This window comes from Mandrillus leucophaeus, unplaced genomic scaffold (genome assembly GCF_000951045.1).
Source record: "Mandrillus leucophaeus isolate KB7577 unplaced genomic scaffold, Mleu.le_1.0 Scaffold782, whole genome shotgun sequence".
NCBI classification, from domain to species: domain Eukaryota; kingdom Metazoa; phylum Chordata; class Mammalia; order Primates; family Cercopithecidae; genus Mandrillus; species Mandrillus leucophaeus.
The window spans coordinates 280,779-292,073 of record NW_012108497.1 but is presented as its reverse complement, the minus strand read 5'-3'; the positions used below and the strand labels follow the sequence as shown (position 1 = coordinate 292,073).

General features: G+C 57.6%; 1 protein-coding gene across 1 annotated transcript in view; it reads left to right on the top strand.

The window, feature by feature from the left end:
- COL23A1 (collagen, type XXIII, alpha 1) overlaps window positions 1–11,035 on the top strand; it is a 108,173-nt gene extending 97,138 nt beyond the window's left edge. The window contains exons 22-32 of the mRNA XM_011967059.1: window positions 523–612; window positions 1,430–1,492; window positions 1,790–1,846; window positions 2,060–2,086; window positions 3,153–3,215; window positions 3,299–3,352; window positions 3,638–3,664; window positions 6,695–6,748; window positions 6,961–7,047; window positions 9,482–9,520; window positions 9,987–11,035. Coding sequence (XP_011822449.1) covers window positions 523–612; window positions 1,430–1,492; window positions 1,790–1,846; window positions 2,060–2,086; window positions 3,153–3,215; window positions 3,299–3,352; window positions 3,638–3,664; window positions 6,695–6,748; window positions 6,961–7,047; window positions 9,482–9,520; window positions 9,987–9,989 — 564 coding nt within the window. The 3' untranslated portion in view covers window positions 9,990–11,035. The remainder of the gene's footprint in view (window positions 1–522; window positions 613–1,429; window positions 1,493–1,789; window positions 1,847–2,059; window positions 2,087–3,152; window positions 3,216–3,298; window positions 3,353–3,637; window positions 3,665–6,694; window positions 6,749–6,960; window positions 7,048–9,481; window positions 9,521–9,986) is intronic.
- The last annotated feature ends 260 nt before the right edge of the window (window positions 11,036–11,295 follow it).

Genomic DNA, 11,295 nt, shown 5'->3' with positions numbered 1-11,295 from the left:
TGTGTGTGTGTATCTGTGTGTGTGTGTGTATCTGTGTGTGATAGCCTATACAGACGTAAGCATACATGGGGTCACTGGCTATTCGAGGGTGAGTCTTTCCCACTGGGTCCGCAGTGTGTGTCTCATCCTGGACGTTATGTGATTGGTTGAATGGAGGGATTCGGTGGCTGGAAGAGTTTGTGGGGGTGGGGAGTCCCACCACTAGCTTCTGAGGTGTGAGCACAGAGCGATGTGGCCCCATGAGTGCCCCCAGAGGGGCAGCTCCAGGCTCAATGCTTCACCCGTCTGCCCCTGGTCCCTGCCCTGAGGTGCCTGCACCCGGATGCAGTGAGCCAGGAATGGCATTGCCCTCATCCCCACCCACTGCACTCAGCTAAGGCTCCCAGCCACTGTGGCTGGAGGTGAGGCTCCACAAAGAGAAAGTGGGGACCTGCCATGAACTAAGCTCTGGGGACCTGCTGGGGTGGGGAAAGGGAGAGGACCTCCTGAGCCCCACTAATCCCTTGTTCCTGTGGCTTTCAGGGTCCCAAAGGACAGAAAGGAGACCCAGGAGAGCCTGGACCAACTGGACTCAAAGGGGAAGCAGGCGAGATGGGCTTGTCCGGCCTCCCGGTATGTGACTGGGCTGGGCCACACATTGCGCCTCCTGTGTGGAAGCCCCGTGCTGTGGGGAGGCCAGGGCGTGCCTCTGACGGCCCCTGCAGTCTCAGTGCCCAGCCGGCCGGGGACACTCTAGGCTCTGGGCCAGCACTGCCCTCTTCTCTCCCGGCCTCCACTTCTCATCTGGAAGAGGCCTTCCGCCTGCCTCGGATGGCAGCTAAAATCAGGAGGTGTGGCCATGGAAGTGCGTTGACCAGATGGTTATGCCACGTGCTCTGACCTAAGCTGCCCAAGTTTGCATCCAGGTCCGGGCAAGCAACCTAACCTCCTGGGGCCTTGGTGTCCTCACTTCCAAAGTGGGGTGATCATCCCCCTCCCTCAAGGGCATGCGTGGCTGGGCTGACGGTGGCTGGCACACAGCAAATACCCACTGTTGTTGTCCTCATCATTTTTGTTATTGCTTTTGTGGCCCGATTGGAAGAGCCACCAGGTGTTACACCACCACTGGGACATCCACTGTCCATCCCTGATGATCACTGGGCTAGAGGGGGCACTGGAGTTTGACCCCGGGGTCTTTGCTTCAGAGCCCCTGGTTGTTCCCTGCACCCCAAGAAAACTATCTGTGCAGCTGCTCCTGTGCTCTCTGAAGCCCATGCTGCTCACCACCCAAGGCATGGCCCATGGATCCAGGGAAAACTTCTCAGTTGCAACAGCTAACTGAGGACTGTTCCCCGAAGCCACATGGGGGAAGGAAGGGAGGTCACTAAGCACCGTGGGTGGTGATGTAGGTGCTGGACACAAAGGACTCACAGGCCATGCCATCCTGCAGGGCGCTGATGGCCTCAAGGGGGAGAAGGGGGAGTCGGCGTCTGACAGCCTACAGGAGAGCCTGGTAAGGGGGTGTGGGGGGTCAGGGCTTCCCCCAAGACCCAGTCCAGGCTGGGTGGGGACCCTGCGCCTTGGGACAAAAAGGCCACCTGGCCTGAGCAAACCCAGGGCAGTAGGGGAGGGAGAGCAAGGGGAGCGAGGCCCCTCTGAGAACCCACAGGCCAGCTGCCCCCCACTCACCAGACTCTGCCCTCTGGGCACAGGAAGGAGACTGTGGATCCAGCAGTATGTGATGAGCTGGGGTGCGGGTGGGTGAGGGCGACAGGCGGCGGGTGACTAACCTGTCTCTCACCCTCCCTAGGCTCAGCTCATAGTGGAGCCAGGGCCCCCTGGCCCCCCAGGCCCAATGGTAAGGACAGTTTGCTTTGGTTTGGTTTGAAGCAGCCAGGAAACCAAGAGGCAGGATGGGGGCTAGGTCCCAGAGCCGTGACCCAGGAGAGAGCGGGCTTCGTCATTCAGGGAGGGGCACATGGGCAGAGGGCAGAGCCCAGGACAGGACCCCAGGGGCCAGTGAGTGGCCCCTGCAAGAGGGTCCGGAGCCAGCCTTCTTATTTGCTTCCTCCTCCTGCAGGGCCTCCAGGGAATCCAGGGTCCCAAGGTGAGTGGGCATAGCCCCCTCTACTGACCTCAGACTCACTGCCTGGGCAGTTTCTAACAGCCTTGCCAATGGGCAAAGCAAAGGGCCTGATGCTCCGCCCTGGCCCATCCCTGAGTCTTCCCAGCACCTGAACGTCCCAACTCCCCAGGGCATAACCTCCCTGATGTCATCGGGGCCAGTGCCCCCTCTCCACACTTGGGGCTCTCTTCTCCACTTTCTCCCTCTGCCCAGAACCCCAGTCTGTACCTCTCTCCTCCTTGGGTCCACCACCCACGGTTTCTACTGCTTGTCCCCTTCTCCTTTCTCTGTGCCTCTCAGTTTCTTGCACTGTCCCCACCTCTCCCCATCCCAGCCCGCCCCACACACATCTGTCTCTCAGCTGTCACAGCCTGAGCACAAAGTCTTGGGCTTGGTGTGTATTACATAATGGAGTGTTGCCTGCTCTGACATTAAATCCTCGAGTGTGGCCTGCCTGCATGCCCTGCTCCAGGGAGGCAGACACAGACGGGGAGGCCATCTGGCCTCACTCTTTGTCACACCACCCTCCTGGCACGAGCATATCTCTGCTTCCCCAGCTCAGAGGCCAGATGTGGGATTAAGAGTCATGGAACCCCAGGCCTGAGCCCGCAGCCCCACCAGACGCGCTGCTTCTGGTTCTGTTTTCTCTTAAGGCCGCCACAGTTCATGTTTCAAAGAGGCAGCTGCTATCAGGGACAGGGTCCAAGGCTTGCCGCAGAAGCCTGATGGGGACCCAGCTCTGCTGCCTCCCACTGTGTGGCTGGGCCCGTCCCCACCCCTGTCTGCACCTGCTTTCCTCATCTTTGAAATGGGTGTGACCATAATCACCTTCCATGGGGTTGAGGGAGCCTGTTCGGGAAAAGGTGCAATGTGCATGGCCAGACCTCCTCCTGATCACCCTCACCAGGGAGTAAGCTGGGGTCAGGTCTGGTGGAGCCTGGATCTGTTCCTCTGTCCACATCCCAGCTCCCTTGCAGTCTCCAAGCTTGCCTGTCCTCCTCTCTGTCTAACCCCTTCCCCTTGACTGATTTCCCTCCTTTGCCTCCAGGGCTTGGATGGAGCAAAGGGAGAGAAAGGCGCGTCTGGTGAGAGAGGCCCCAGCGGCCTGCCTGTGAGTCTCACAAGCCTTGTTTGGCCCACAGGTGTTAATTCCTGTAACTAGCATGCCTCTTGACTCACTCCTTTTCTATCCAGGGGCCAGTTGGCCCACCGGGCCTTATTGGGCTGCCAGGAACCAAAGGAGAGAAGGTAACCGCTTCATTCGGAACTCCCTCTCCAACTATGGCCACATGGTCACGGTGGCGCTCAGCCTGGGGACCCCAACCCTGTACCTCACTGGGTCCCTGCACTTCACAGGGCCAGAGTTCAGGCTCTGTGGATGCCAGGTCTGTCGTGGCCTCCATCCATGCCTGCGTGGTTGGTGGGTCTCCTTGCCTCCACATCTGTGGCCAACCCATGGGGCTGGACTTCCCGGCGGCTGCGTTCCCAGCCCCCCTTCCCAACCCCTCTCACCCACTCTATGTCTCTCCTCAGGGCAGACCCGGGGAGCCAGGACTAGATGTAAGTGTCTCATCATCGCTTTGAGTAATTGGGTGCCTCTTGTGTGTATCTTCTGCCCCCATGCAGTAACCTGATCTGGCTACTGAAGCGTGACCCCCTTCCCCAGGGCTGGGACTGCAACTGACTGGTTCCCCCTGTGTCCCCATTGCCAAGTGCAGTGCACAGCCCAGAGTAGGTCCTTTGTGGATAGATGAATGGATGGATAAAGGATGGATACATTGGTAGATGGATGATGGATGGACAATAGAAGATGAATCGATGGATTGATAAATGCATAATGGCTGCAGGATGGATGGATGGATGGATGGATGGATGGATGGATGAATGGATGGATGAATGGGTGAATGGATGGATGGATGATGGATGAGTGGATGATGGGCGGGTGGATGATGAATGGATGATGGATGGATGGATGGATAACGGATGAATGATGGATGGATGGAGGGGATGATAGATGATGAGTGGATGGATGATGCATTGTAGCAAGAAAGTGAAGAGAACAGTGAGGAACCTGTTGCAATATCCTGGTGACAGATAATAAGGCTTTAGCTAGAGCAGTAATTTGAGAAGAGGAGGAAGGGAAGTATTAGCCCAGGCTGATTATATCAAGTCTCTCTGGTAGCATACATAGAAAACATAGTTTAAACTAGCTTAAAATGACCCATAATTGAAAAGTATGGAGGTTCAACACATGGATCCAGGGCTCAACTGTGTCAACACAGCTCAGCCTTTCACCCTCTCTTGTCCGCTTTCCCTGTGGAAATCAAGTTCCGCGTGGTGGTGAGGTAAAGCCAGCAGCTCGAGACCATCATCCTCCCAGGCCCAAACTAAGAAGAAAGAAAATTTGACTCACTCCAGTGTTCTGCAGGAAGTCTCACGGGCTCTCTCTGGTCCCAGTTAGGTCAACACTGAACTGTCACTAGACCGTAGGAATGCAGTGCCCTGACCAGTCAGACCATGGACTGGGGCGGAATCAATGGGTTGTGAGAAGGGAGGTTTTTCTCAGGAAAATCAGGTAGCTATTTTGAGGGACATGGGACCAGATGCAGGGCTGCAAGGACTCTGGTGTCCACCCTAGACTTTAAAAAGAGAACATTACCGGCTGGGCACGGTGGCTCATGCCTGTAATCCCAGCACTTTGGGAGGCCGAGGCGGGCGGATCATGAGGTCAGGAGATCTAGACCATCCTGGATAACATGGTGAAACCTCATCTCTACTAAAAATACAAAAAAATTCGCCGGGCGTGGTGGCGGGTGCCTGTAATTCCAGCTACTGGGGAGGCTGAGACAGGAGAATGGCATGAACACAGGAGGCAGACGTTGCAGCGAGCCAAGTTTGCGCCACTGCACTCCAGCCTGGGCGACAGAGCGAGACTCCATCTCAAAAAAAAAAAAAAAAAGAGAACATTACCTGGGAGAGCAACTGGAGGAGGGAAAGGAAGAGCTGTAGCTTGTGTTTCTGACTGGGAGGGCTGGGATCCATTGATGGGAAGGGAGGGGAGAGGACAATGCTGAACCAACTGCAGGCTCTGGGCCCAGTTGGGGATAGAGCTAAAGAGACTCCATACCACCATGAATGTGACTATAGCTGCCTTCTAGGAGGCCTGGTGCTCAGGGTGGCATCTCAAAGCCATGCCCACCCTGCTCTACCTGGCAAATGCCAGGCCCCTCCTCAACCCCAGCAGGCCCAGCTGTAATAAGGACTGTGCTCAGAAACTCCCTTTGACCCCCTACCTGTGATAGAACAGCGCTTCCCCCCAGAGTCCCACCACCCCTGTTTCAACCTCTGTCACTGAGCATTGACTGTCATCAGCACTCTCTTGCCTGCCCCATTACACATGAACAAGGGAGCATGTCGAATCCAATTCTCTTTTTAAAATTTTTTTTTTTTTTTTTTTTTTTTTTTTTTTTTTTTTTTTTTTTTTTTTTTGGAGATGGAGTCTCACTCTGTCACCCAGGCTGGAGTGCAGTGGTATGATCTTGGCTCACTGCAACTTCTACCTCCCGGGTTCAAGCGATTCTCCTGCCTCAACCTCCCAAGTAACGGGGACTACAGGTACACACTGCCAGGCCGCTAATTCTTTGTATTTTAGTAGAGATGGGATTTCACTGTGTTGCCCAGGCCGGTCTCAAACTCCTGAGCTCAGGCAATCTGCCCGCCTCGGCTTCCCAAAGTGCTGGGATTACAGGCAGGAGCCACCATGCCTGGCCTCTTTGTTTTTTGAGACGGAGTCCTGCTCTGTCGCCCAGGCCAGAGTACAGTAGCATGATCTTGGCTCACTGCAACCTCCCCCTCTCAGGTTCAGGCAATTCTCCTGCCTCAGTCTCCCAAGTAGCTGAGATTACAGGCACACACCACCACACTCAGCTAATTTTTGTATTTTTTAGTAGAGATGGGGGTTTGCCATGTTGGCCAGGATGGGTCTCAAACTCCTGACCTCAGGTGATCTGCCCACCTCGACCTCCCAAAGTGCTGGGATTACAGGTGTGAGCCACCACGCCCAGCCATGATGAATCCAATTCTCTGTCCCTAGTGTCCAACCAACAGCCCAGTTCCTAGTGGATGTTTAACCACCTTGGTTGGGTGGATGGACAGATAGATGGATGGACAGATAGATGGATGGACAGATGGCTGTTGAACCAAGGGCACAGAACAGAGGTCACCATTTCTCATCCCATCAGACAGCGACGTGACTTCCATGGTTTCCAGGGTCTCTGTCCCCAGCCAAGCCTAGACCAGCGCCAGCTGCCTCTGTGATGTGAGAGAAAGCCCCTTGCCAGCAGCTCTGCCTGAGTGTTGGTGTCCAGGGACTACTTTGGAGCAAGCCCAGCTGGCATCCTAAATGCATGCTCTTCCTACATCAGCCTTGTACCCAGCAGTGTATCACTACAGCTGGGGCTGGGCCGGCGTGTGTCACGAATATGCAGGGGGGTAGTGGGCGTGTGGATGGGAGAGGAACGGAGATGAGCCGGTAACAGAGGTGCAAACCTCCAGTTTATTTTCGGGTTTAGCCTCTAATCTTTTTGTCAGGGTTTTCCTGGACCCCGAGGAGAGAAAGGTGATCGGAGCGAGCGTGGAGAGAAGGTGAGGGCAGCTGGATGGGAACTGGGGCAGGAGGAAAGGGGGAAGGAGGCAGGTGGGAGTGGAGGCTCAGGTGAAGCAGGCAGAGAACCCGGGCTGGGCAGGTGGGCGGGAGGCAGGGGGAGGCTGACCCCAGGCGCGTCTCTCGGAGAGGTATTGGAGGTTCCTGAGCCTGGCAGCAGATGGCCAATACCACCATCTCCCCTCCTGCACAGGGAGAGCGAGGGGTCCCCGGCCGGAAAGGAGTGAAGGGCCAGAAGGGCGAGCCGGGACCACCGGGCCTGGACCAGCCGTGTCCTGTGGTAGGTGTCGGAGGAGGGCCCTGCCCCCAGGTCTTTTTGGCCTCCAACCATGGTCAGACCAACACCTTCCCTGTGTCAGAGCTCAGCTGCAAGTCCCAGAGGCCCCATTGGTCACGCACCGGCCTTGCTCACTGTCAGGGCCACTGCTGCTGCTACTGCCATCACCAGGTTTCCCCTTGCTCTGGTCCTAACCACCCCCAACCATGGGCGTGGCTCAGGGAACCCAGCCCCTCATTGTTCAGCCCCAGGACAGGCCTGGCTTGAGTAGGAGCCCATTGTGGGCCATCTTGGGCTGGAGATGGACAGGGTCTAGACAAGGAGTGGAGGGGCTTTATCTGGAGTCGTCAGCACCATCAGCGGTGCCCTGGGAGGGGCTGGGCCCTGAGGAGGGAACCAAAGTCAGCACAGGCACACTGCTGCTGGGGACGGAGGCAGTGAGTTCCCAGCACCCCGCTCTGGCTGCCTGGGGTCAGAGTCGGGGTCTGACTCACACTGGGCTTGAGGCCAAGTTGGGCTGAAACTCAGCTTCCCCAAGCATAGACGGTGGGACCCCTCTGACCTCTCTTGCTGGCTGTCCCTCCCCTTCCTTCATCCTTCCCAGAAGAGTCTCTCTGGGCTGGGGCAGCACCTCCCTCTTCCCCGCATCCCCTCTGCCTGCCCCCACACCCTTCCCTTACCTCCTTCCCCGCTCTCTCAGTGGCCCGTGGTAGCCCACCAGCCCCAGTGTCCAGTGCCTGAAACAACCACAATTCAAAAGTCAGTTCCCTTTATTTCTTTCCGGAGACAGAGTCTCACTCTGTCACCCAGGCTGGAGTGCAGTGGTGCGATCATGGCTCACTGCAGCCTCAATCTCCCACGCTCAAGTGATCCTCCTGCCTCAGCTTCCCGAGTAGCCAAAACTACAGGCATGCAGCACCGTGCCCAGCTAATTTTTAATTTTTGTAGAACTGGGGTCTTGCAATGTTGTCCAGGCTGGTCTTGAATTCCTGGGCTCAAGCGATTGCCGCACCTTGGCCTCCCAGAGTGCTGGGACAATAGGTGTGAGCCACTGTGCCCTGCCTAGTTCCCTTTTTCTAGAAAGTCGGGAGGGTTTACCTGTCACACTCTTCCAGTGGCGCTCAGAAAGGCCAGGAAAAACAAGCCAGCTGGGTTTTCATACTAAAAGTGGACAGACACTCCTACCTGCCACTCTAGCCACGGGAATGGGGAGGGGCCTTCCGCGGGGATGTGTGCAGGCCAGCCTCAACCTCCAGTGGTGCCAGAGTTACAGACCCCCTCCCAGACCTCTGGCCTCTGTTCCTCAGTGTCCTCATCCCTGCAGTGGGGGGTACCCCTCCCCTTGGACAGTTTTGAGAAGTCAGAAAAGGACTTGAAGAGGAAAGTGCAGGGACAGCAGGGGCAGGGTGACCCAGCCCTGCAGCTCCAGCCCCTGGCCCAGGACTCCCCTCCAAGTCAGTAAGCCCCTGTCTCCTTTGGAACAGGAGAATCCCACCTGCGGAGGCCGGAGAGGGGCACCAGGCTGGCGGGGCCCTGCGAGGGGCAATGGGCCATGCCCTGCGGTAGGCGGTCTGGCCTGCTGTGTGCCGTGTGCCGTGTGCTGTGTGGGCCTTTGGGGCAGCCAGGGCCCCGGCCTTCCTCGCTTCTGCCTTCCTTTCCATTCTGCCCTCCTCCTCACCTTCCCTTTGGTCCCCGGCCTGGTCCCCTGGTGTACACGTGAGAATATTCCAGGGGATGCCCAGGGTCTGAGGCTCATGCCTGTGCTTTGGAACAGAATGACATGTTTTGTGCCTTGGTGACCCTGATGAGTTAGCCTTTATTCCTCTCCAGTTTCCCCACCCTTCAGGCTGCCTGAGGAAACCCAGACCCTGCTTATGTCTGGCTGCTAAGTGGGCACCACAGGTGCCACTAGACAGCCCCACCCCCCGCCCAGCCCCACCCCCCAACAGCCTGAGCCTGCCCGGTGCAGGGCCAGCACAGGCTGAAGCAGGATGCCAACTCCTGGGCCATCCTTAAAACCTTCCAGGAGCCACTCCTGCCCAAGGCCTGAAAGCTCGCAGGCCCCAGGGTGAGGAGCCAGAGTCACTGTCACATCAGGCAGGAAGCCACACAGCTCTTGGCAGGACCCAGGCCAGCCTGTGCATGCCTGGCACAATGCCCATCCCTTCCTAGTGCCCTCCTGTTCCTGCCCACTGCACAGCAGTCCCCACAGAGCACAGAGGGAACACAGGACAAGCTCAGTCAGAGGCCGTCATGTCCTCAGGACCCCACTACCTGGGTGGACAGAGGAGGCATTGTGGCCCTGCCTCAGTGGGGCCCAGCAGCCTCACCTGGCAGCTCCCTGACCTTACCTCCCTACAGACCAGGGGAGGGTACGTGGGGTGTAGAGGAGCTCCCCAGGCCCCATCCCCATCACTGAAACCTTCTTCCTTTCCAGGGCCCCGACGGGCTGCCTGTGCCTGGCTGCTGGCATAAGGTACCTTGCAGGGAAGAGTCTCCAGGGCAGGCTCAGGGGAGGCAGGGGAGGGTGGCGGAGTGGGGAGGGCCCTGGAGCCTGGGTGCTGTCACTCAAACCTCTGGGTGCCTGTGGCTTCCCGCACAGTGACTGAAGAGCCAAGTTCCCCATCGTGACCCTGGTTTTGACTCTCCCGTCTTGCAGCTGAGGCGTGGGACTGTGGTCCTAGGTGATGGTGTACAGCCCACCCTGTGGGTCACATGGACTCAACTGACACCTGGCCCAGGCAGAGCAAAGCCATCAGTGCCTCCTGGGACGTTGTCCAAATAGGCCCACGGAGAGGGAGTGGTGGGGAGGGAAGAGAGGAGGGGTCTGCACCTGTTCCCGAGGAAATGAGCAGGATGGGGGGTGCCAGAGCAAGGTGGCCTGGATGGGGGCGGGGCCTCTCGGGCTCCTCATCACCTTCAGTCTCTTCCTCCTCTTCCAGTGACCCACAGGCCCAGCTCACACCTGTACAGATCTGTGTGGACATTTTTAATTTTTGTAAAAACAAAACAGTAATATATTGATCTTTTTTCACGGAATGCGCTACCTGTGGCCTTTTAACATTCGAGAGTGTGCCCACCCAGCCCCAGAGCCACTGGCGTGTGAAGCTGCTGGAAAGTGGACAGGCCAGACCCGGGAGATGTATACCTGAGGGGCACCCTCGGGCCTGGGCTTTCCCAGGAAGGAGATGACGGTAGAAGCACCTGGCTCGGGCAAGGCTAGAAAGATGCTACGTTGGGCCTTCAGTCACCTGATCAGCAGAGAGACTCTGAGCTGTGTAAGAACCTGCCCCCAAACACTCTGGAGTCCCTGGGACACCCCCTGTCCAAGAAGACCCAGGGGTGGAACAGCGGCTGCTGCTCCCGGCCTCACCAGCCTCCCAACTCAACCACAACCAGCTGCCTCTACAGTTGGACAAGACTCGCCCAGCACTTGCAGCTGGGCCCGGGGAGCAGTGAGTGAAAATCCCCCAAGAGGGTCTAGCTCCTACTGCATTCAGTCGGCCTCGGGAGGCCAGCCTGCCCTGAGAACACATGTCCTCTGGCCCGAAGCAGTGGCTGAGCTGTGATCTCTGTGATGTGGACCCAGCTCCAGGGGGCAGAGTGTCGGGGAGGGAGGGGCCCAGGCTGGACTGACTGCTCCTTCCTGTGTCTGTTTCCATATCACCCAGAGAGAGACGAGATGGGACATGGCCTGGCCCAGGGAGGCAGGCCTCCCACTCAGAGTCTGGGTCTCACTGGCCCCAGGTCTGTCACCCAGAACTCTGGCCAAAAATGGCTCTCTAGGTGGGCTGTGCAGGCAAAGCAAACCTCAGGCTGGTTCGCAGCTGTCCTGAGCAAAGGGCCTGCCACCAGACCCACCCACGCTCTGACGAGAGGCGTTTCCACCTCCAGCAAGTGTTCCCAGCAGCCAGCTCCATCCTGGCTGCTTGCCTTCCATTTCTGTGTAGATGGAGATCACTGTGTGTAATAAACCACAAGTGTGTGTCTGGGTGTGCCTGTCCTTGCGGACTGTCCCTGGGGCACCTCTGCCTGTGGTTTCATCCTGGCCACTGATGGGTGGGGAGGGAAAAGGGACTCTCCCTGAGTAACAGCCATCCCAGAAACCAAAGGAGGAAGTTCAGGGTCAGGGCAAAGATGGGATTTGGAGTTCGGAAGACACAGATTCATCGCCTGGTCCTGCCACACATCAGCTGAGTCTTCTAGCAAGTCACTACCCGTCAAACTGAGCCCCTGTGTGCTCCTCTATTG